The 26,157-nt window shown below is 46.7% G+C and overlaps 1 protein-coding gene across 1 annotated transcript in view; it reads right to left on the reverse strand.

Moving 5' to 3' along the window:
* The window catches only part of adamts17 (ADAM metallopeptidase with thrombospondin type 1 motif, 17), a 654,840-nt gene that overhangs the window by 256,736 nt on the left and 371,947 nt on the right, over positions 1-26,157 (reverse strand). Inside the window, exon 11 of the mRNA XM_072468796.1 lies at positions 20,681-20,782. Within this exon, the coding sequence (XP_072324897.1) occupies positions 20,681-20,782 (102 nt within the window). The remainder of the gene's footprint in view (positions 1-20,680; positions 20,783-26,157) is intronic.

Below are 26,157 nucleotides of genomic sequence, written 5' to 3' on the forward strand. Positions count from 1 at the left end.
CACTAAAACTCTATCTCCACTGGCATAACTACGAACTTTGGATGTCTTGTCCGCTACCCATTTCAACACATTTTGTGCAACTTTTAAATGTTGTCTAGCCAATTCACCTGCTCGACTTAATCGTTCCCCAAAATTTGACACGTAATCCAATAATGTAAGTTCTGGTTTCTCACTCATCAATTTTCCCTTAATCAATTTAAGTGGTCCTCTTACCTCATGACCAAAAATTAGTTCAAAAGGACTGAATTTGGTTGAGTCATTAGGTGTATCCCTAAATGCAAACAGTACGAATGGAATTCCTTTATCCCAATCCTCTGGATAATATTGACAATAAGCCCTCAACATTGTCTTTAATGCCTGATGCCACCTTTCTAACGCTCCCTGCGATTCTGGACGGTACGCAGTTGATTTAAATTGTTTTATTCCCAAGCTATCCATAACTTCTTTGAATAAACTAATTTGATCCTTGATCCGATTGTATTTCTGTGGGTAGTCCATATCTAGTAAAGAATTTAAGTAACTCCTCCACAATCTTTTAAGCTGTAATATTACATACTGGAATGGCCTCTAGAAACCTAGTAGACACATCCATTACAGTCAAAAGATATTGATTCCCACCTTTTGTTTTAGGAAGCGGTCCTACGCAATCAATTAGGACCCTTGTAAAAGGTTCCGCAAATGCTGGAATGGGGATTAAGGGCGCTGGTTTTATCACCGCTTGAGGTTCCCCTATCACTTGACATGTGTGACATGATTGACAAAACTTAACTACATCTTTACGTAGTCCAGGCCAATAAAAATGTTTTTGTATTTTAGCTTGAGTTTTCCTTATTCCCAAATGACCTCCCACGGGTACCTCATGTGCAACTCGTAAGACCACATTTCTATACCCTACCGGCAATACTACTTGATGAACTTCTGCCCACTTTTCATCCGCCTGCCTATGTAAAGGTCTCCATTTTCTCATCAAGACATACTTTTAAGGTAATAACACTCTGGTATACACTCAGATTCCTCTTCCGTATATGCTTTCTGATACATCCGTTTTATTTCTACATCTTTCTGTTGTAACTCCGCCAATTTTCCTGAACTAAAAATATCCACCTCATCCTCCACCTGTTCTTTTCCAACCGTCTGATCAAAAATAGTTTCTGATAATTGCACTTCAGTTTTATCTTCACTCTCTGATTTCTCCTCTTGTACCTGTGACTTTGCGACCTTGTTACTACACAATCTGGAAATAATCCAGGATATTCGACCTTCAACACTTCAGGTGTCTGATTTTCCACTGGCTTATCAACCACAGTAGATATCACTCCCACCTGCGATCCAGCTATATCATTACCCAAGTTAAACTGCATTCCTGGACAAGATAGTTTCTCTATTACTCCTCCTACCACTTCACCACTCTTCACTGGACTTTCCAATCTTACCTTATATAATGGAACACTACTCCTCTCACCCTGAATTCCACATATTACCACCTTTTCTGGCAACATTCTTCCCAAACTACATAACTCCTCATCTCTTACCATTAAAGGTTGACTAGCTCCCGTATCTCTTAAAATTGTGACTTCTTTACCTGCTCCTCCTGATACACATGAGTAAACTTTACCCACACAAGTAAATTCTTTAAAGGCATCTGGCACCTTCTTATCAATCACCTCTTGATCAGGCTTTACAATCTTTTGCACCTCCTTCGCTTCACTTGGGCTTTCCTTTACCACTTTAATAAACCCCACTGTCTTATCCTGTTTTACCACATCAGCCTTCCCAGTGCTTTTCTTCAACCACCAACACTGTGACTTTTCATGGCCTAGTTTATTACAGTGAATACATTTAAAACTTTTCATTTCTTTTCCACCCTCCTGGATTTCTTTTTTCGTCTGAGGTACACTCTCCTTATTATCTCCCATCAGATTACCTTTACCTTTACCACTTGAGTATTTTTCATATCCCCAGTTTCTATCCCTCACAGGCTGAAAGTGATGGCGGAAACCAAGCTTTGATTTATGAACTAATTCATAATCATCTGCCATTTCTGCTGCTACTCTCGCAATTTTAACCCTCTGTTCTTCCACATGAGTTCTCACTGCATCAGGAATTGAATTTTGAAACTCCTCCAAAAGTATAATTTCTCTGAGAGCTTCATACGTTTGGTCTATTTTCAAAGCCCTTATCCACCTATCAAAATTACTCTGTTTGATCCTTTCAAACTCCATGTATGTTTGACCAAATTCTTTCCTTAAATTTCGAAACCTCTGTCTGTAGGCTTCAGGCACTAGTTCATATGCACCCAAGATGAATTTTTTTCACCTACTCATAAGTACCAGATACCTCCTCCAGTCGTGATGCAAACACTTCACTAGACCTACCTACCAGCTTTGTTTGAATCATTAATAACCACATGTCATGTGGCCATTTTGTTTGTTTAGCTACCTTCTCAAATGAAATGAAAAAGGCTTCCACCTCCTTCTTGTCAAACCTTGGCAATGCTTGGACATATTTAAATAGATCCCCACAAAGCCTTCGACTGACGCTCTTTATCACTATCCTCATCACTATCATCCAACTGTATGTTGCCCTTTACGTCTGCCAGTTTTAACTGACTGTCATGTTTCATGGCCATTTTCAGAAGTTCAAACTCTCTCTCTTTATCTTTTTCCCTGATCTATATCTCCCTTTCTCTTTCTTTTTGTTCTGCTAGGGCTATTCTTTCTTTTCTCCTTTCTTCTCTCTCCTTTTCTTTTTCCTCTCTCTCTCTCTTTAGTATTCAAGCTGCTTTAATTCTTTCTCATGTTTCTTTTGTTTAAGTTGTAACTAGATTTTTGCCATTTCCAATGAGTCAAACTGTATCTCAGGCAATTTTAAATGCTTAGCCACCACCATAATTACCTCATTTTTTTCGCATTTTGTCAGGTAATGTTAACTGCAATGCTTTTGCCAAATCTAACAATCTGCTTTTCGTCTCTGTCCATAAGGTACTGCGTGTGACCGTCTCCACCCCAAAAACTTCAGAGCCTTGAAAGAGCCGTTGTCCACAACACACTCCCCACTTAAACTGGAATACCGCACCTGAAAAGCAACCACAATATGCTCATCCCTCACTGTCTTTAAGTTCACTAAGCCAATCCAATAGATCGACTTTTATCCCCTCGTGCCCCCAATTTGTTATGGGCCAGGGTTTAGAGAACCCCAAAGTGTATCATGGAGTTCACCTGACCCACAACTTTTACTAGATTGTGGTATGGGGAGCGCACAACCCACTCTACAGGTGTGGTACAGCAGAAATTGAAAAGTATTTTTTAAAGCAAAATAATGTTTATTCTCTGAACTCAAGTTAACCTTTTAAAAGATACTGTGAACACCTTAGCAACCATTAATTTAAATACAACCCCAAAAGAATACAACACTAAGTAATCCTTAATAAATTCCCAAATAACATCCAAAAGACAAAAGAAACACCTTTTAACAGAAGCACATCAGGTTTAAATTCACTACTGAAAACAGTTATAATTCTGAATTCACCAAATGATCAAGAAATCGTCTTTTCATGGCAGAGAGAACAGCGGTACACCTGCTTTGTCTGGCTTCAGCTCCAACACTGAAAACGAAACCAAAAAAACACAGACACACCCAAGCTTTTCTCAAAGTGAAACTAAAAAAAAGATCCAGAGCTCAGCTCCACCCACACTCTGACATCACTGCAGTAACATGAGCAGCCAAAAATTTCTTAAAGTGACATTCTCATGACAAGGGTCTCTGTTATGGAGGGTCTCTGTTATGGAGGCTCTCTGTTACGGAGGGTCTCTATTACGGAGGGTCTCTGTTACGGAGTGTCTCTGTTATGGAGGGTCTCTGTTCTTGTGGGTTCTCTGTTATGGAGGGTCTCTGTTATGGAGGGTCCCTGTTATGGGGTCTCTATTCTGGTGGGTCTCTGTTTTGCGGGTGTCTGCTAAGGGGGGCCTCTAATTGGGGGGGCTCTGGTGGGCTGGGTCTCCGATATATCCACGTCTCCGGTTGGGGGGCCTCTGATGTGGGGGAGATTCTTGTGTGGGTTTGTGGTGGTGGTGGTGGTGATGGGGGGGGGTAGCGGGAGACCCTCATGCATGCATATTGTGTGGGGGGGCGGGGGGGAGCTAACTGAGCAATTCCGGTGGTTGGTGGGGGGGTGGGTCGCAAGACCTCACTATCGGGCTGCCCACTCAAAATGACGGCCCAATAGGGGGACTTGCGACGGAATCCCTTGCAATCTCCGCCATGCATAGATTTGCATGGCCATGGAGAGCGAAGCGGATGTGGACACCACTCGTAGTGCCAGCGTGAACCAGGAGCAATATAGCTGTGGTGCGAGAACATAGTATCCCAAACGTAGAATTCAGCTGATAGGCGGGTTAAGTGACTGGGCAAAAATTTGGCAGATTAAATAGAATGTGGGAAAATATGAATTAGTCACATTGGCAGGAATAGAAAAATAATAGACTATTTAAATGGCGAGAGATTGCAAATCTCTGTGGCACAGAGGCATCTGGGTGTCCGGGTACATGATACACAGAAGGTTAGTCTGAAGGTACAGCAAGTGATTCAGTGGGAAATAGAATGTTGTTGTTTATCGCGAAGGGAATAGAATATCATAGAATCATTTACAGTGAAGGAGGCCTTTCAGCCCATCGAGTCTGTACCAGCCCTTGCAAAGCCCTACTTAAGCCCTGTAACCCCACCTAACATTTTGGGCCACTAAGGGCAATTTAACATGGCCAATGCACCTAACCTACACATCTTTGGACTGTGGGAGGAAACCGGAGCACCTGGAGGAAATCCACGCAGACACGGGGAGGATGTGCAGACTCCACACAGACAGTGACCCAAGCCGGGTATCGAACCTGGGACCCTGGAGTTGTGAAGCAACTGTGCGAACCACTGTGCTACCGTGCTGCCCTAAAATAGAAATTTTACTTCAGCTATACAGGGGCTTCCTGAGACCACATCTGGAATATTGTGCGCAGTTTTCATCTCCCTATTGTAAGCGCCCTCCTTGTATGTTCCTGCTTATTCCCTTATTTCCCCTGTCTTTTCTTTTTCCTGTTACATTTTTGATCCATGGGTGTTCAATGGACCTGTACCTTTTAAGACAAAGCAACCTGTATCTTTAATTCAAACAGAAGGATCCAGAAGGTTGTGCTGTTTTAGGCTGATGATTGCAGACTGGCTGACATCAGTGCTAACTTGGTTTAATTGTTTTGGCTGGTGACCAATGAATTGGCCCAAAGGGATGTGCTCTGCCTGGTAACAGGTGGCGATTGGATCTGATCCCACTGGAATGCTTTTTAGAGTCACGAGGTTCCAGTTTGATTTCACTTTTGATTCTGCAGCCTGGATGCAGAAATCTAACAAACTCTGCAAAAATATGTGACAAATCCTCTCCATAAGGTCACTGTGAGTGCTGACTGTCTCTCAAGCAAGACTGGGTGTCATTCTCTCGAGACTACAAAGGCTTGCGTCACACCACGAGCTGAAAGCAAGATTTGATGTGATATGGCGTGTCTACACAGAAAGATATGGCCTGAATGTGAACCCGAGCTGAAGGCCCAGTTTGATAAGAAAAAAAGCATCTCTCCAGAAAGTTTACTGCCTGTAAGTGCTGTATTGAATGAATGATTCAGCATGCAAGACCATTACTAGCTGTAAACCAGAGGTTTTGATCAACCCACACGCTGTGAAGAAAGCATGCTAAAGAACCACCATTTGAAACAAAGACTCTTATCTTCATTCTTATCATTTTCCCCCTTTTTCTCCTCTATGTCTGTCTGTATTGTGTGTGTGGACAGAGGGTGGTACAATTGAAGGGGGTCAGAGGTATTAACTTGTTATCCTGTTGTAGGTATTACATAACTCATTACTATTCTTGTTCTAAATAAATAATAATTGTGTTTCAACCTACTATCCTGGTGACTGTAATCATTAGGCAGCCAAAGGCCAAAGAATTCGGGAATTTCTCTGAGAACTACATGTAATTCACTTGGGTTGCGACTCTGGCACGTTGTGCTGGAATTGACCGCAAACTTGCCCAGGGTGGCGTAACACTATTTGCAAACAGATACAATTGCATTAGAAGCAGTTCGGAGATGGTTCACTCAACTCATTCCAGGGATGGTGCTTATTTTATGAAAAAAAGGTGAACAGCTTGAACCTACACCCATTGGAGTTTAGTAGTATAAGAAGTGGTCTTATTGAAACATATAAGATCCTGAGGGGACTTGATAAGGTGGAGGATATTTCCTCTTGTGGGGGAGACTAGAACCAAGGGACATATTTTAAGAATAAGAGGTCTCCCTTTTTTTAACGACAGAGATGAGGAGAATTGTTTTCTCTCAATGGGTCATTAATCCCTAGAATTCTCCTCCTCAGAAATTCGTGATGGCTCGGTTGTTGCATATATTCAAGGATGAATTGGCTAGATTTTTGATAGACAAGGGAGTCAAAGATTATGGAGGACAGGCAAGAAAGTGGAATCAAGACCATGATCAGATCAGCCATGATCTTACTGAATGGAGAAGCAGGCTCAAAGGGGCAAATGGCCTGTTTCCAAGTCCCATATTCCAATAGCAAAGCAGACAGCTTGATTGGCACCCCACACACCAGATTAACCATTCACTCACTCCACCACCGAGGCAGAGTGGCAGCAGCTTGCACCACAATCAAGATGCAATGGAACAACACCCCAAGGCTCCTTTGACTGCACTTTCCAACCCGTGACCTCTACCATCTAGAAGGATAAGAGCTGCAGATGCATGGGAACATCACCATGTGCGAATTCCCTTCCAAATCACTCACCATCCTGACTTGGATATATTTTGCCGTTCCTTCACTGTCACTGGGACAAAATCCTGGAACTCCCTCTGTAATAGCACTGTAGGTGTACCTACACTACAAGGCAAGCAGTGGATCAAGGAGGAGGATCGCCACCACCTTCTCAAGGGCAATTAGGAATGGGCAATAAATGCCGACCTTTCCAAAGAAGCCCACATCCCGCAAAATGATATAAAAATGTCCCAGGTTTGTTCTGGTGAATCTCCAAGGCTGATATGTCCCTTTGGAGGTGCGGTGTTCGAATCTGAACCCACTTACTGCAGATGGACTAAAGCTCTGTACAAATGAAGCATCCCTTCCTCTCCTTTATATTCCAGCCCTTTTGAGATAAAGGTCAACATTCTCTTATCCTGTTTGATTCCTTTTTGCATCAGTGCAATGGCTTTAAATGACTTGTGGTCTTTGATTCCCAAATCCCAGCATTCCATCTCTCTGCATGTGCATCCTTTCAAAAATCAGTGGCAGGAAAACCTGCGTCTGCAGCAAAGACAAGCCAATTGTGCTCGAGGTGATCCTCAGTCACTGTTCTTCACGAGATAATTCCACTTTAAAGGGGCCCAGTTAGCTCTTGCGGCCTCTAATAATACCTCACTGAATCTTGGATACACTTGGCAAGAGCTGATCAGGGATCAGACAACTGGAACATAATCACTGAGGCTTCAGGCTTTAAGACTTACATTGAGATTTAAACATACTCCGAAGCCTGGAAAGTCTCCATCCTTGGGAACTGTCCCATCGGCTGCCTCAGATTTGGAATGCTGTTCCTTCAACATCCAGGATCAGAAGAACAGAAATTAAATATTGAAGATCAAAGGCACTGGGCGCGATTCTCCGCTCCCGCGACTAAGTGCCCATGCCGTCGTGAACGCCGTCGAGGTTCACGACGGCGCGAAATGGCCCTGATCTCGACCGATTCAGGGCCCGAAAATGGGCTAGGATCGGGGCCGCGAGAAACTCGTGGGGCGTGTCGCTAAAGCAGCGTCGTCAGCATAAAAGTGGCGCCGTGTCATCCGCCACCTAACTGGCGTCACGCGCGCATGCGCGGGTTGGCCGGCGCCAGCCAACGCCAACCCACGCATGCGTGGTTGCTGTCCTCCCCGAGGCAGCCCCGCAAGAAGATGTCGGATGGATCTTGCGGGGCGCGGAGGAAAGGAGGTCCACCTTCAGATAGGCCGGCCCGCCAATCGGTGGGAACCGATCGCGGGCCAGACCCCTTTTGAGTGCAACCCCGGTGAAAGAACCCCCCTCGCCCCCCCCCCACAGGCCGCCCCCACAGCGTTCCCACGCTGTTCCCGCCGGCAGTGACCAGGTGTGGATGGCGCCGGCGGGAAGCCATCGCTTTGGGCAGGCCGCGCGGCCCATCCGGGCCGGAGAATAGCGGGTGTAGCGGAGAATCGCTATTTTGGGTGTCCCGGGCGATTCTCCAGCCTGTGCTGAGCAGAACTCGACGGGGCCGTTCCCGCCGCTTGGGTGCATTGCGAGAGGGCGTCGAACTGGCGTCGCGGGGAAAAATGGCGCGCCTCAGGCGATTCTCCAAACCGGCGCGGGAGCGGAGAATCTCGCCCACAATCTTCGGTTCCTACCCTGCTCTGTTCCTTAGCCACACAATCCGGGGGCAGGATTCTCCGGGCCTCTGCGCCAAAATCGCGATTGGCGCGGGCCGGAGAATGGGCGTCAAACCAGTGATCGGTTGCCGGAGAATAGCCGCCAATCGGTCACGTGCGGTCGACGCGACACTGGTCGGGGGCCATTGAAAGAGGCCCCTGCGGCGATTCACCGAGTGCAGCTGGCCGAGTTCCCGCCGGCACGGTTCTCTCATGATTTCACCCGGCAGGAACTCGGCGTGGCGGCTGTGGACTGGGTCCGCAGCCGCCCTGGTGGAGGGCGGGGGTATCACTCACTGGGGGGGTGGTGCCAAGGCTACCAATCGGGGATCACCGATCCACGGGCGCGCGTGATCTGGGGGAGGCCTATCTTCTTGGTGCCTGACCGCAGTGTGGGTCGGCCATGTCTCGCAAGGCAGCCGCCACAGGCCGCCACCGTGCGCATGTGCGGACCCCCGACCGGAAGTGCAAGGCCCTGTATCGGGAGGCGGTCTCTCCCTGCAAACAGTCTAAGCCTGAATCAGACTGTTCATAACCTCTATTTATCCATGAGCTGAGTTTTCAGATGCATCTCGGCTTCATCACCAAGACTGCCTACCACCATCACCATAATACCGCTGTACTAGGCCATCAGCTGCAGAAATTCTCACCCAGGCCATTGTCAGTTAGTCTGGAATCAGTAGAAGGGAAAATGAGAGGACATCATTCATGATCGATTTGATCATTAATGACATGGTAACAGGACACTTGGAAAATATTATTACAATTAGGCAGGGTCAACAGGATTTACCAAAGGGAAATTATGTTTTTACAGGGTATAATTAGCAGGGTAAATAAGGGGGAACCAGAGTATATTGGATGTTCAGAAGGAATGCAATAAGATGTTGGAGCTCACGGGGCTGGGGTGGTGTATTAGCATGATTTGTGGACTGATTAACAGACAGAGGATACAAAGGGTTGTAGACAGGTTAAGTGAGAAGACAGGAAGGTAAGTGGGACACAAGTGTGAAATTATTCAATTGGCTAAGAAGAATGGGAAATTATAACATTTTCTGAAAGGTGACAAGACTGTAAATGTTAGTATTAAGCGAGGTTTAGGTGAACATATGGAAGATATGAATTAGGAGCAGGAATAGGTTATTCTGTCACTTGAGATTGCTCCATCATTTGATAAGATCATGGCTGATCCGTAGCCACTACTTTCCTCACTACCCCCAATACCCTTTGACTCCCTTGTCAGATTTCTCCTCATCTCTTTCTCAAATGGGAGGCCACTGATTTGTAAACTGTGCCTCCAAGTTCTCGTCTCTCCCACAAGGAGAAGCATCCTCTCAGCATTCACCCTGTAAAATTATCTCAGGATCCTATACAGTAAGATCACCTCTCTTTCTTCTAAACTCCAATGGATACAGGCTTGACCTGTCCAACCTTTCCTCACAAGCCAATCCTTCAAGTTAAGAATCAGTCAAATGAACAATCTCTGAACTTCAATTATATCCTTTCTTAACCAAGGAGAGGAAACTGTACACAATGCTCCAAATGTGGTCACATAAATGCCCTGTATCAGTGCAGCAAAACTTCCCTACTTTTATATTTAATTTCCTTTGCAATAAACAACATTGCATTTCCCTTTTAATCACAGAGTATGGTAGAACCTTTACAGTGCAAAAGGAGGTCATTTGCTCATCTGCACTGACCCTCTGAAAGAGCACCCTCACAAGGTCCACTGCCCCACCCTGTTCCCGTAACCCTACCTAACCTTTGGAAACTAAAGGGCAATTTTGAATGTCCAATCCACCTAACCTGCACATCTTTGGATTGTGGGAGGAAACTGAAGCACCCGGAGGAAGCCCACGCAAACACAGGGAGAACGTACAAACTCCACACAGACTTGCTGTAACATTTTATAATTCATGCACCAGGACACCCAGATCCCTCTATACCTCAAGAGTTCTGCAGTCTCTGTCGCTTTTTTATTCGTCTTGCCAAAGTGAATAACCTCATATTTCCCCGGGTAATACATCTGCTAATTCTTTGTCCACTCACTTAACTTATTTAAATACCTTTGTAGACTCTATGTCTTCCTCATGATTTACTTTCCTGCTTACCTTTGTGTCATCAGCAAATTTCACAACCATAGATTCAATCCCTTCATTCAAATCATTTATATTAATTGTAAATATTTGAGGCCTTAGCATTGATCTCTGTGGCATTCCACCAGTTACAACAATGGGAAAATTACCTCTTTATCCCTAGACTGCTTCCTATTAGCTAAGCAATCCTCTATCCATGATAATGTGACCTCCGATGCCGTGAGCTCTTATTTTACATAGTAACCTTTGATGTGGCGCCTTTGATTCCCCTAGCTATTATGCTCTAGGCATCAGAAATGGGAGCAGAAGTCTCAAGTGTGAAATTCTAAGGGCAGCATGGTTAGCACTGATGCCTCACGGTGCCAAGGTTCCAGGTTCGATCCCGGCTCTGGGTCATTGTCCATGTGGAGTTTGCACATTCTCCCCATGTTTGCGTGGGGTTCGCCCCCACAACCCAAAGATGTGCAGGGTAGGTGGATTGGCTACTTTAAATTGCCCCTTAATTGGAAAAAAAAATGAATTGGGTACACTAAATTTATTGTTTTTAAAGTTTGCAATTCTCATTTCTTATTTTTAAATTCCTCTCACCCTCTCAGCAACTTCTTCCAGCCCTACAAACTTTGGGATCTCAGCGCTCCTCCAATTCTAGTTCATTTTTCATGCCTGATGTTAACTGATTCATCAATGGCAGCTGTGCCCTCATTTGCAAGGCAATAAGCTCTGCAATTCCCCCCCAAAAAAATCTCGGTCTTGCTCTCCTCGTTCAATACACTTCTCAAAACCTGTCTCTTTGACCGTGTTTTTGGCAAACTATTCTAACATTTTCTTATACACCTCAAACCTTGCCTGATAATACTCTTGCTTTGTTCAAGGTGCTATACAAATGCAAATTGTTGCCATTGCGATTAAAATGGTGGTGAAGTGAACAGAGGCCAGGGTTAGACCAGGCAGCCCATCAGAAATGGCATCAACTCACCCAGCATCCTTTAACCCACAATTCAGATAATCTCCTGGGAAAGGCCCAGAAGTAGACTGACAGGAAGCTTTATTCGACAAGCAACAGGGTCCAAAGAGAGCAGCTGCTGAGAAGTGTGAGGAGTTTCCAAGATATCTTGTGCCAGATGCAAACATTGGCAAATGATCAGTCAATGCTGCAGAATACGTTTAACAAACTTCCCAGGTCAAGCAAGGTAATGGTTGCCAACGCCACCACCTGCATCACGTGGGTCTGCAACCTGCAATTACTTTGGAGAGCTTATTGTCAATGCTTATATGAACATGTCATGCCTTTTACACCCCCCCCCCCCATTCATTCACTCATGTATTGGAATCAGCCCACTTGACACCTTATGTGGAATATCATTGCTAGTTGCAGCTTTCAGGACTGCAATTAGACACCTGGCTTTACTGCATCTTATAATGATTGAAGTTAATGTTTCCATTTCACTGTCCATTCTTAGAGCAAGACAGCGGACAACAATCTGGAGAGAGTGCCGACAAGTGAGAGAGCTCAAACCCTCACCCTCAATCTCTGTAAGCAGAAAACATTGCAATTTTTGGAGAAGGAAACAATAAAATTGTAGGAAGGTGGGAAGTAAAGAGCTCTCCTCCTTCACAAACTGTGACAGGAAATCCTCCTGTGTCCTAGAATGAAGCAAGTGAGAAACAATTGCACAGCCTGCCAGCCTCTCCTGCCCCACTTGTGTTCTGTGAATCACCCTCATGCCCTCCCATCAGGTTCAATACCTAATGTGTCCTCCCATTGATGTCTCTGGGCAGCTGATGGGAGTGATCACAATGTGCTGTGAGATATGAGGAAGGAGGAGTTGGTGCCCAGAGATTGAGGACAAAGCTAAAGAGCCTAGAGAACCAACTGGCCAGAGAGGGCGGGAGAGAGACCAACCAGTTTAACGTCAGCTATGAAGAGTGTGTTCCAAATTGTCATTACCCATTACGTAGAAAAAAAGCCATTTCCCTTCTCGTGAGAAAGCTCTGTTTTTTAGAATGTGCCCTTGTTCTCGCTTCTCGTACCAGAGCAAGCTATTTCTCTGTATCTACTCAATTGAATCACATGATTATAAAACCTGAAATAGATAGGGGACAGCCATAGATAATGATATTTAAGAGAAAAAGGCCAATTTTGGAGTGGCCTCTTTTACACAAAGTGAAGTTGATAAAAGAATATCTCTGTCCCTGCTTTTTTTTTTAATAAACATTTTATTGAGGTATTTTTGGTATTATAACAACACTATAAACAATGTACATGAAACTATAAACATAGTGCAAAAGCCGTCTCCCTCCCTTACAGGTCCCACCTTTATTAACCCCCTACCCTAAGCTAAACAAACCCTCCCCATCCCCCACCCCCCTTCTGCTGACGATTAATTTCCCGCAAAGAAGTCGACGAACGGTTGCCACCTCCGGGTGGACCCTAACATTGAACCTCTCAAGGCGAACTTAATTTTCTCCAAACAGAGAAAGCTAGCCATGTCCGATAGCCAGGTCTCCGACTTCAGGGGCTTTGAGTCCCTCCAAGCTAATAGTATCTGTCTCCGGGCTACCAGGGAAGCAAAGGCCAGAACGTCTGCCTCTTTCTCCTCCTGGATTCCTGGGTCTTCCGACACCCCGAAAATCGCCACATCTGGACTCAGCGCCACCCTTGTTTTTAACACCCGTGGACATGACATCTGCAAACCCCTGCCAAAATTCCCTAAGCTTCGGACATGCCCAGAACATGTGGACATGGTTCGCTGGTCCTCCCGCACATTTAGCACACCTGTCTTCCACCCCAAAGAATCTGCTCATCCGGGCCACTGTCATGTGAGCCCAGTGAACGACCTTAAATTGTATCAGGCTGAGCTTGGCATATGTTGCGGACGCGTTGACTTTACTCAATGCGTCCTCCCATAGACCAGCCTCTATCTCTCCTCACAGCTCCTCCTCCCACTTGCATTTCAGCTCCTCGGTCTGCATCTCCTCTGATCCCATAAGTTCCCTGTAAATGTCCGAGATGCTCCCTTCTCCTACCCACCCTCTGGAAACTACCCTGTCCTGAATCCCCCTCAGCGGTAGGAGTGGAAAGGTTGACACCTGTTTACGTAGGAAGTCCCGCACCTGCAGATACCTGAATTTGTTTCCCCTCGCCAACCCAATCTTCTCCTCCAGTGCCCTCATACTCGGAAAGCTCCCGTCCATAAACATATCCCCCATCCTCTCAATCCCCGTTCTCCGCCATATCCAGAACCCCCTACCCATACTTCCTGGGGCAAATCGGTGATTATTACAAATTGGGGACCAGACCGATGCTCCCTCTGTTCCCACATGTCTCCTCCATTGCCCCCAGACTCTCAGGGCCGCCACCACTACGGGGCTGGTGGAGTATCGTGCCGGCGGGAATGGCAGAGGCGCAGTGTCTCTGCGTTTTTAACTAAGAGGTCTGAGGTTAAGTGATCCGAAACTCCACTTGTGTCAATCGCATGCGGTCATAAACATCCATTACTCATGTCTAACTCTTCTATCATGGTGGGGTTTTACACAGACAAGCTCACTCTTATTTCTACTAATTATCTTGAAATTAATACTCCCAGTGCTGCCTTATTATGAGTGATACGTCTATTACAGATTTTATAAATCATAGGAACGGAGTGAGCCATTCAGTCCCTTGAGTCTGACCCGCCATTCAATTGCTGATTTGTGGCCTAACTCCATACACCTTAGGCCTTCGGCACATAGCCCTTAATATCTTTGCTTAACACAAAACTATCTATCTCAGATTTAAAATTAACCATTGGTCTGGCTTCAATTGCTGCTTTTGGGAAGAGAGTGGGAAGAGCCACCCTTTGCATAAAGAAGTGCTTCGTAACATCTCTCCTGAACGTTCTGGCCATAATTTTTAGACTATGCCCCCTAGCTTTAGAATCTCCAACCAATGGACATAGATCTTTATCTACCCTGTCTTTTCTTGTTAATATCTTGACGATTAACCTGGGTTATTTTTATAGCTGCAACATACTCCCTGTGTCTTTATATTCCAATCCTCTAGATATAAAGACTAGCATTCCATTAGCCTTTCTGATTATTTTCTACACTTGTTTGGGTCATTTTAAGGATCTAGGCACCTGAACTCCCAAGTCTCTTTGGAAATCCGCTGTACTTAACCTCTTCCCATTTAGAAAGTACCCTGCTGTATCCTTTTTTGGTCCAAAATGGATAACCTCACACTGGCTAACATTGAATTCCATTGGCCACAATTCTGCCTATTCACCCAATAAAAACATAAGAACTAAGAGCAGCAGTAGGCAATCTGACCCTTTAAGCCTGCTCGCTCCGCCATTCAATAAGATCACGGCTGATCTTATTGTGGACTCAGCTCCACTTACCCACCTGCTCACCATCATCTTTTATTTCTTTACTGTTCAAAAATCTATTTAACTTTCCTTAAAAACATTTTACAAGGTAGCCTCAACTACTTCACTGGGCAGAGAGGTCCACAGATTCTCAACCCTTTGGGTGAAGAAGTTTCTCCTCAACTCAGTTCTAAATCTACTCCCCCTTATTTTGAGGCAATGTCCCCTAGTTCTTGTTTCACCCGCCAGTGGAAACAACCTCCCTGCTTGCATTCTATCTATCCCCTTCATAATTTTATATGTTTCTATAAGATCTCCCCTCATTCTTCTAAATTCCAATGAGTATAGTCCCAGTCTACTCAGTCTTTCCTCATCAGCCAATGCTTTCAACTCCTGAATCAATCTAGTGAATCTCCTCTGCACCATCTTCAGTGCCAGTAGATCCTTTCTCAAGTAAGGAGACCAAAACTGTACACAATACTCCAGGTGTGACTTCACAGGCCCTTACACAATTGCAACATAACCTCCCTGCTTTTAAACTCCACCCCTCGAGCAATGAAGGACAAATTCCATTTGCCTTATTAATTACTTGCTGCACCTGTAAACCAACTTTTTGCGATTCATGCACAAGGTCACCCAGGTCCCTCTGCACAGCAGCATTTTTACCATTTAAATAATAGTTCATTTTTCTACCAAAATGGATGACCTCACATTTACCAACATTGTACTCCATCTGCCAGACCCTTACCCATTCACTTAAACTATCTATATCTCTGTGGATTTTCAATGTCCTCTTCACACTTGGCTCTACCACTCATCATAGTGTCATCAGCGAACTTTGACACATAACATTTGGCCCCCAACTCCAGATAATCTGTCAATATCTCCTTGCAATTTTATGCTCGGCTGGCTACAATGATGCCTAACTTTGTATCATCAGCAAATTTGGATATATGTCTTTCTATGCCATCATCCAAGTCGTGAATGAATAATATGAATAATTAAAGCACCAACACAGATCCCTAGTGTACATCAGTAGTCACGTCCTGACAATTAGAGTACTCACTTACTTTGAACATAGCATTGTCAATGTGTGGCTCGCGCTCATTAATGCTGAATGAAATTAATCGCTCAGTAAGGGTGCTGGCCCTAGTTTCATTCAGATGTCCATGGCCCCAGACTGGGCCCAATGTTCCAGGAGGCTGAACTCTTTCCTTCTGAACTATCTCTGCAGCTACATTTACCTGTTACCTTACTATTTTTATACGGACCAGAGGTGGTACTGGGAGTAATTCTCAGATTCCTATCCTCAAGGTTCAACGCTTCATAAATCACACAGAATTCCTGAACACCCTCTTCAGGCTCCCAATTCGATATCTTCCTCTTTCACTGATTCGAACATGAGCCACAGCTTTTGGCTCTTCACTTCTTCCTCCCCTTCCCTTTTAAAAGAGTGGGATTTTCCGACATTGTCACAGGCGGGACAGGAAAATTTGGAGAGCCGTGTAAGGTCAACATCTCTCTCAATTTTCCTGCCCCGACTGAGACGATGCCTTCCGTGTGTTGGGGCCAGAAACCTTGCCCCTCAGGCCCTTCCCACTGGCGGAATCGTCCGATCCTGCCCAAATCGACCCCCCCACCCCCCGCCCCCCCCCCCCCCCCCCCCCCCCATAGCGGGTTCCCTAACGCAGAGGCCAGCGGGCCATGCAAATTGTCAGCAGGTTCAGTGGGACCTGAAGATCCCGCCAGTGGCCAATAGCTTGCCACTTCCACCATGGGGAAACCCGCTTGGGGGTAGAGGGGATGTCCGTAAAATCCTGGCCACAGTCTTTTACACCCTAAGCTATCCCCTCCTTTGGCACCTGGGAAGTTTGGGCAGTGATTGAGTGTTACAGAGGGAGGAATAAGCAGTCTTAGTGATGGAGAGGGTATGGGGGTGGACACTCTGCTCAGGATCAAATAAACGCTAAGACTGCAAACAAAAAACGCAGACGAAAAGCATCATTAATATCAATTAGTAACATTTACCTAGCTACCCTGCGCAAACAGTTTTTATATATTTGGCTCCCATTTATTCCTGCTAATTTGACTTTTAATCATATTTCCTTCCTTAGCACAGAGAATAAACAGCCTCAGGAGCAGTCTTGCCAACTGCTGCCTGTTACACGAGTCATATCATTTCGACTCTCCAGATAGTGCACTCCAGTGGTGAAATATGCTCCATCTGGTGGTCCAAACGAGTTATAACAAAACAGGAACTAAGTGTAATGCCACGCAAGGCCGACCTTTGATTCAGACCTGCAGGCTACAATCCACCGTCCATGATAACTGTGACACCTCTACAATTTTAGAAACTTCTGATCTGCAAGTGCTCCTGTTTCATTCTGAGACTTTTGTCCATTGTGAATAGAGAACTTACAAACTTCAGTCTGTCCAACTGATGTAAAAACGTTGGGCGGGATTCTCCCTTCTGGAGATTAAGTCCCCACACTCGCCGGAAAATGTGCGAGAATCACTCCAGACTTTTTCCTCGAAGCCCGGGGTGATTCTCTGTTTTCCAGGGGGCTAGCAGATCCCCGGCGTGCGTCCCGCAGCTCTGACTGCCGGCGGGGCCCTGCTAGCCAGACCACGCGGCCGCGCATGTGCACGGCGGCCTACCACAGCGCGGCCGCTGCCGACATGGCGGAGCGGGCCTGCGTGGAGAAAGGTACGTCCCTCCTAGATCACGATGGCTCGCCGATTGGTGGCCCCCGATCGTGGTCCTGGCCACCGCTGAGTCAGATATCCCCCCCCTCCCCCCACCGCGGCCGCGGGTCCCAGCTCCCGCCGGGTGGTACCACATGTAAACCACGCCGACGGGTGTTCGGCCGGTCGACCGCAGAGAATCGCCGCGGAGGCTTGGTCCAATGGCCCCCGACCGGCGGCGCGTTGACCACGCATGCGGGACTGGCGGGTCCGTGAAGAATTGCGGATATGCCGTCGCGCAGGATTTCCGGGCACGATCCCAGCGTGGAGGGTCAGAGAATCCCGCCCGTTATTCCTCACTTTTGCTGCAACAAACTCTTGCTCTCAGGGCCTGTACTGCGCTGTATCGTTCTATATTCTATATATATATATATATTCTATTCTCTCTCCTTCCTCATCATAATCTCTTTCCATCTCCAGTTTCTTTCTTTTGTTGCAAACTTGCCAGTGTCTTTATAACTCTTTATCTACCTCTTTCTGAAACTCTCTCTTCCCCTCTTCTGTATGTCGCCCTCACTGATTCAGTCCTATTTTATCAGAGCAAGTTATTAATGAGATTGTTGCCTGGAGTTTTCACAGGATAAAAGATTCATCCATAATTAAATGAAATAGTGAAAAGATTGCAGAATTTAGAAGCATAAGTTGCACTCATAATTACTTTATACATACGCATCATGACTTCCTCATTCTAGTTCAACAGTCGCTTCACCCCCAGCAATGCCCATTCACAGGTCTGGGGCCCCCTTCTGAGTTGAGAAGCTGAGCCCCTTTTACTACACTGGCCGGGGGAGGGGTTAGGGTTAGGGTTGAGTGGTATGGGGAGCAGGGTCATGTTCATCACACTGTGGGTACATTCTACGGTCAATAGAATCCAGCAGTCCATTGAAGCTGATTAAAAAGTGAAAGCACCAGCAGTTAATAATCAATTGGTCTACTGTGTTGCTGCAGAAGCCATCACTTATTTTAAGAAGATGTAAGAATGGCTCATTCCTTGCCAATCCCACTCCTCACTGTGACATCCCAGCCACCAATTAATTACACTCCTTGGGCGAGATTCTCCGACCCCCACCGGGTCGGAGAATCGCCGGGGGCTGGCGTGAATCCCGCCCCCGCCAGTTGCCGAATTCTCCGGCACCGGATATTCGGCGGGGGCGGGAATCACGCCGCGCCGGTTGGCGGGACCCCCCCCCCGGCGATTCTCTGGCACGGATGGGCCGAAGTCCCGCTGCTGGAATGCCTGTCCCGCCGGCGTGGATTAAACCACCTCTCTTACCGGTGGGACAAGGCGGCGCGGGCGGGCTCCGGGGTCCTGGGTGGGGCGCGGGGCGATCTGGGCCCTGGGGGTGCCCCCTCGGTCGCCTGGCCCGCGATCGGGGCCCACCGATCCGTGGGCGGGCCTGTGCCGTGGGGGCACTCTTTTCCTTCCGTCTTCGCCACGGTCTCCACCATGGCGGAGGCGGAAGAGACCCCCTCCACTGCGCATGCGCGGGGGATGCCGTGAGCGGCCGCTGACGCTCCCGCGCATGCGCCGCACGGCAAAGTCAGTTTCGCGCCAGCTGGCGGGGCACCAAAGGCCTTTCCCACCAGCTGGCGGGGTGGAAATCAGTGCGGCGCAGGCCTAGCCCCTCAAGGTTAGGGCTCGGCCGCTCAAGGTGCGGAGGATTCCGCACCTTTGTGGCGGCGCAATGCCGGACTGATTCGCGCCGTTTTTGGCGCCGGTCGACGGACATCGCGCCTATTGCGGAGAATTTCGCCCCTTGTCACCACGGAATCGATGGAGGTTTTATGGGTTTGTGTAGGAAGTTGGGCGTAACTCTGGCTCGGTGAAACAAGCACAGTGCCCAGCTCATTCTGGGTGCATTCAGCAACATGCACCCCTCACGGAAATCCTAGGTGTGTCAAGCACTATTGCGCCTTCCATGATAGAGAAGCAGCTGGAAGTTGTGCTGGGCGGGTTTCTGGGGTGGAATATGAGCGGAGGCCTGACATTGGGTGGAACTGTAGGGCAGATGGCTAAAAAGCTGTTTAATTTCCATCTTCTTGTGCATCTGCTGGGCAGGTTTTTTAAACTCTTCAGTTATTGCTTTAATTAGAGCTGTTTCTCTTGAAAAAAGGACCCATTTGTGATTCTGGGAGAGACAAGGAACAAGGAAATTGTAGCAATTGGAAAAATTACAGTGGCAGAATAGAAGGAATTTGTGATGAAAAACAGTTTTATAAAAAGCTCGAGGCTTGAGGTCAGGCTGATGTAGAGCACCAGCAAAGGGCACAGGTAGTAACAGAGAATGACAGGGGCAGAAGGCTGGGTTATATTCTCAGAGCATTTACCGCACACCACAGTGTAAATGCTGGGGGCAAACCCGTCTCCACTTACCCTGTTTCAACCCTTTTAATTAGCACGAGGTGAGGCTTCTATCCATCATCCCCAGGAGGAAGTCCTGCCTCATAAGAACTGCCAACCAATTGAAGGTTGGCAACTCTGTCAACTGGCAGGAATAGTGGCAACTGCCTGTGCTGCTGATAGTATGCGGGGAACCAAATTTGTGGAGAAGGGGGGGGGGGGCTTCTAATTGGCACCGAGAGCCAGCAAGAGATGCTCCCCTTACTTCTACTGGTCAACAATTCACAGGGCTAAAGCTGTCGGGCTGCACATTGTGCAACAGCCTCTCCCACCCACCGCCCATTATATCAAAACGACAGAGCAAATTTCTCTTAATTGGACATTAATTGTTCAGTGAAGGGCCTCAATTGGGCCATGGATGGCAGCCCACCCAAAGCTTCCCTTGACAGCCACAAAAATGGTTTGGGAACAAGGGCAGGCACTCAGAAAATAATAATTTGAAACAGTACATGCTTTGGAGAAATTGAGTGGAAAAATCTTAAAATAACATGTTGTCCTGCCAGGTTTTGTGGAGTGGCATAGCAGGATTTGATCGACCTTTAGTGGCTGTGTAATATCGAAACAAAGAGCTAAAACTATTTAAGTGTGAATCTGTTGGGTTTTTACAGATCTTTAACTTACTTTGTCAACACCACATTCTGTACCATCAAGCGGAGGATCCAATTTTGTTCTGCATGGCTGGTCCTCTTCTACCAGACACCACAGGCCAGCGCACATTAAATGCTAAAGTAAAAGGGAAGTTGTAGGTTAGATTTTGGGGCCACCATGTTTCAAATAGCTGAATATATCCATCAACTGAAAAAGCATGTCACCAATAAACAATTAAATGAAACTTCCCATCCTCTAATGGCAAATTAAATCCATAATTATTAGTAATAAAAAATGGAGCTGCATAGTTGGTCACAGGTAGTCCAGATTCCCTCATCCCTCCATGTAGTTAGATTGCTATTCTCTATCTTAACTCTATCTACCTGCCTCCTTCCAGAACCCGTAACGCCCTTGCAAAATAAAAAACAGCATCTCATGTTTTCCTCAGAGCCACCACAGCCTCAAACAGATCAGCAGTTCACCCATCACTGTCAGACAGACAAGTTATATAAACAACAGGGTGGATGTTGCCTGTTAGTTACAGCCTGGCTAATGCTGACTGGTGGAAATGGAGGAGACATTCGGCAACCGCCTCCCCCCCCCCCCCCCCCCACACACACACCACCAATGAACCCCACAAAACAATGGATGAGGAACTTACCTTCGGGATCCTCTTCAGCTGGGCTGTAAACGAATTTCAAAATGACTATCAGGATCCTTTTGATAAAATAGGATCACCAATCATCGGGAGCCTGACCCACCTCCTGCACCAATGATGTGGAGATGCCGGCGTTGAACTGGGGTGAGCACAGTAAGAAGTCTTACAACACCAGGTTAAAGTCCAACAGGTTTCTTTCAGATCACTAGCTTTCGGAGCACTGCTCCTTCCTCAGGAGAAGGAAGGAGCAGTGCTCCATTCATCTGAGGAAGAAGCAGTGCTCCGAAAGCGAGTGATTTGAAACAAACCTGTTGGACTTTAACCTGGTGTTGTTAGACTTCTTACTGTGCTCCTGTACCAAGTCATTGCTAAAACTGGGAAGAAGGTCAGACTCCAATTAAGCATTCTCCACCAGCGCCTCTCACCCACAAACATAGCTGAGGGCACTTATGGGATTGACTTCCAGAGAGAAAACTGGCCTTACGGATTGGTCACCCATTATAGAAACCACCCTGTTTACCTGGTTGAGATCCAGCAGAGGCCAACTCTCGGTCAGGCTGGCAGCCAGTTGGAAAATATGGGGTCTGCCTTTAGCCATCATAATCTATCTTATTCTGGGTGCTTTCTGGTGTTTTTTACTCCCCCTCAGATGCACAGTGTCATTGAGGTATTAGCCTTAGCTCATGGAGAACTCTCTTGGCTCTGGGTCAATTTCATTCCAGTGGTTTGAGCATATAATCCAGGTTGATATTCCAATACAACATTGCGAGAGTGCTGCGCTGCCGGAGGTGTCATCTTTCAACTGAGACATTAAGCTGATGGCCCTTCTGCTCTCATGGGTGGGTTCAAAGGATCCTATGGCGCCACTTGGAATAGTTTCTGTCCAGAGCCCTGGCTAATATTTATAATTTGCCGCATGTGGACACTTGCTATGCACAGATTATTAGCTCCACTTCCAGAACTAAAACACAGATTCCAATTCCAAAGTAATTAATTGGCTGTGAAGCACGTCTTGACATTCCGAGATCAGGAAAAGAACTATAGAAATTGAGTTTATTAAAATTTGGTGGAAAACCAGCAATTAAATGAAAATGATCTGTTCTGCATCGCTCCATATTCCTTCCCCCTCAATAAAGGTGCAGCTATCATCAATTTTCTCCCCCAAACATTCTGTTGCTGCTCATTAGCTCTATATTAATGAGCTTTCACAGAGAGGCAGAGCAGCTTTCCAATGGAGGAAATTAAAACTTCAGGAGGTAATTTTCTCATCCAGCGATGTGGAGTTTGTTCATTGATGGAGGAACTAATGCAAAATCTGTTCACCATGGACTGGTCTGTAGCTATTGCTGACTGGTTCAGTGCCACTGTTTTCAAGGGACAGCTACCCAAGGCTACATGTGGACTGAAAATTTCCAAATAGCTGTTCCTTATGTTTGTCATAAATGTGACTCCATTAATTCAGGCAATGTGGGTGGATTTTACCATTTAGCACTGCAAGGGTTAAATACAACCTGTACTGCGCAACTGTGGAAGTATCCATGGGCCAAATCAGCTGGGAGTCAAACAGCTCCCTCGACCAGAGCATAGTATCGTTCAATTCACTAGTTGGTCATTTGACCCATTGTACCTCCGCTCGCTCTTTGAATTAATCCAAACCCTCCCACGTTTTACCCTTACATTTTTTTCCATTTAAATATATAAATATCCATTTCAGTATATTGCTGCCAAAGCAGTGTCAAACGTGCCATAATAAAATGAAAATTACACAATGAGGAAATGTTTATTTTCCATTGCACATTACAGGAATGTCGGGTGCTGGAATCATGGATGTTCTTCTCCGGGAAGGGTAACGGAAATATTAAAGAGACAACCTGCTTACTGACCAGTTGCACTGGGCAAAAGCAGGGAGATTCCAGTTTGCTGTTGGTTATTATTCCAGCCTCCACTATCTGCAAACAGCTATCACAACAATGCCCTCTCCATGCCTTTCAGCCAGGGACACAACACTGTCGCAAGCCTGGGATACCAGTCACTGTGGAGCAGCCAAATCCCACCACTGCACGGGCCACATGAAAAATCTAATGTAGTGGGCTCAGCAAAATCAATGAACCAGGAGTAAACCCGGACCTCGACCACTCATATAACGAGCACAAATAAGAATATAAACAGCTTCCCTAATCCTTCTGCGCTGCCTAAGTGAACGCAAGGTAAACTTTACATTGAAAATAGGCATGTGGGCTCGTTAGAACCGAGCGCTAAAGCCGGCCCGAGCAGGGACCGACTGCCGTGGGCAGGTTATTGTTTAAAAGTAAAATAAAGCTTTTGCTGGTTTCTTTGATCATTAAACTGGAGACAATGACAAAGGAGTCCAGACTCGCTGGTTATAATGCCTAGCCACCCCGCACAACAACCATGCAGAAACGTGAGCGTATACAGTTTGAAAATGCCACTATTTAGTAAGCTGGAGGACTTCAACATGGGTTTGTGTATTGGAGCCAATACACAGAACATAGGAGGTACTTTTTTCAGGACAATGTTATTTTGCGGGAAAGACCGTCAAAAGGTGATCCCCCTAAACGCCTGTTAAAACCCCACTTTACACCCTACTACAATCATTTGATGAATTGGTTGCACAAGTGGCTGAACACAATGCTCTGAAACCTTCTGTTATAATGAAATGTTGTAGGTTCAACATAGTTGTGCGGTTTCCGGGTGAGTCGGTCACTTACTTTTGACCGCCTTAGGCGGCTGGTGAAGCACTGCGTGTTTGGGCTGTCCCTCTCGCAGATGTTGAATTAGAGGCCCGGTTGTGGAATAAATACCACGGCCACACAAAGGAAGCCGTTGGCGGAGCCCATGTTAGACTTGAAATGGACCAGGCATGCATCGTGGCGGCCTGCTGTGTCCTCCACAATATTGCGCAGCAGAGAGGTGACGTGCTGGAGGTGGAGGAGGAGGAATGCCAGTCCTCATCCGATGGGGAGGATGCGAGGATGGGGGAGGATGGGCAGGGCATGGAGGCAAGGCTGGATGCACGATGTGTGCACCAGGGCCAACGCGCACGGGATGCTCTGATCGCCTCCAGGTTCACCAACTAGGGTGGTGGTGGGTGGGTGGGGGTGGGGGGGGGGATGAGGACTGGCCAGGGGCACAGACAGCGCATCACATCCCACCCCGTTCCCCCCCACCCCTTGGGCTGCAACTCCCTCAGTGATACATACCTGCTGCGCCACGCTGTGCGGGCCACTCTATCACACGGTCCCATCAAATCCCTGGGGTGATGGTGATGGGGACGGTCAGGAGAATGGAGGGGGGGTGGAACCCAGGCCATCCACAATGTCCGCCAATTCCCCCCACTCTCTCTGGCCAGCCCAGATGAGTGCACCCCTCACACCCATCTGACAAAGCAGCAAGGCAGGTTGTAACAGTGTGAACAGGTGTTTAATGTGACAACGTATATACAGATTTGTGCCCTAGCCCCTATCAAGATTTAGCCATCCTCTGACTCAGTGACTGTGTCCCACTTTGAGATTAACATTCATGTCATTCACAGGGCAGTGCAGAACAAAGCGATTCATGAGAGCAGAATGGCAAGTGTGAACGCAGGACTCATTCATGCGGTTGGGCATCTCCTGAGATAAAAGGAAATTGCATTGAGTACTTGGAGAGATGTGGCCAAATGCCCTCACTTTAACTCCACACTTCCTGGACCCTGTCAGCAATTAAAGTATCACGGATGTGTCTCCCGCATCTTTGGGGCGGCACGGTGGCACAGTGGTTAGCACTGCTGCCTCACAGCGCCAGGGACACGGGTTCGATTCCGACCTCAGGTAACTGTCTGTGTGGAGTTCGTACATTCTTCCCGTGTCTGTGTGGGTTTCCTCCGGATGCTCTTGTTTCCTCCCACAGTCTGTGCAGGTTAGTGGATAGACCATGCTAATTTAATTTGATTAGAGATAGTCAACACGGTTTTGTGAAGGGTAGGTCGTGCCTCACAAACCTTATTGAGTTCTTTGAGAAGGTGACCAAACAGGTGGATGAGGGTAAAGCAGTTGATGTGGTGTATAAGGATTTCAGTGAAGCGTTTGATAAGGTTCCCCATGGTAGGCTACTGCAGAAAATACGGAGGCATGGGATTCAGGGTGATTTAGCAGAAATTGGCTAGCTGGAAGAAGACAAAGGGTGGTGGTTGATGGGAAATGTTCAGACTGGAGTCCAGTTACTAGTGGTGTACCACAAGGATCTGTTCTGGGGCCACTGCTGTTTGTCATTTTTATAAATGACCTGGAGGAGGGCGTAGAAGGATGGGTGAGTAAATTTGCAGATGACACTAAAGTCGGTGGAGTTGTGGACAGTGCAGAAGGATGTTACAAGTTACAGAGGGACATAGATAAGCTGCAGAGCTGGGCTGAGAGGTGGCAAATGGAGTTTAATGCAGAAAAGTGTGAGGTGATTCATTTTGGAAGGAATAACAGGAAGACAGAGTACTGGGCTAATGGTAAGATTCTTGGCAGTGTGGATGAGCAGAGAGATCTCGGTGTCTATGTACATAGATCCCTGAAAGTTGCCACCCAGGTTGAGAGGATTATTAAGAAGGCGTACGGTGTGTTAGCTTTTATTGGTAGAGGGATTGAGTTTCGGAGCCATGAGGTCATGTTGCAGCTGTACAAAACTTTGGTGCGGCCACATTTGGAGTATTGCGTGCAATTCTGGTCGCCGCATTATAGGAAGGATGTGGAAGCATTGGAACGGGTGCAGAGGAGATTTACCAGAATGTTACCTGGTATGGAGGGAAGATCTTATGAGGAAAGGCTGAGGGACGTGAGGCTGTTTTCGTTAGTGAGAAGAACGT

The sequence above is a fragment of the Scyliorhinus torazame genome, chromosome 12 (genome assembly GCF_047496885.1).
Source record: "Scyliorhinus torazame isolate Kashiwa2021f chromosome 12, sScyTor2.1, whole genome shotgun sequence".
In the NCBI taxonomy this organism is placed as follows: Eukaryota; Metazoa; Chordata; class Chondrichthyes; order Carcharhiniformes; family Scyliorhinidae; genus Scyliorhinus; species Scyliorhinus torazame.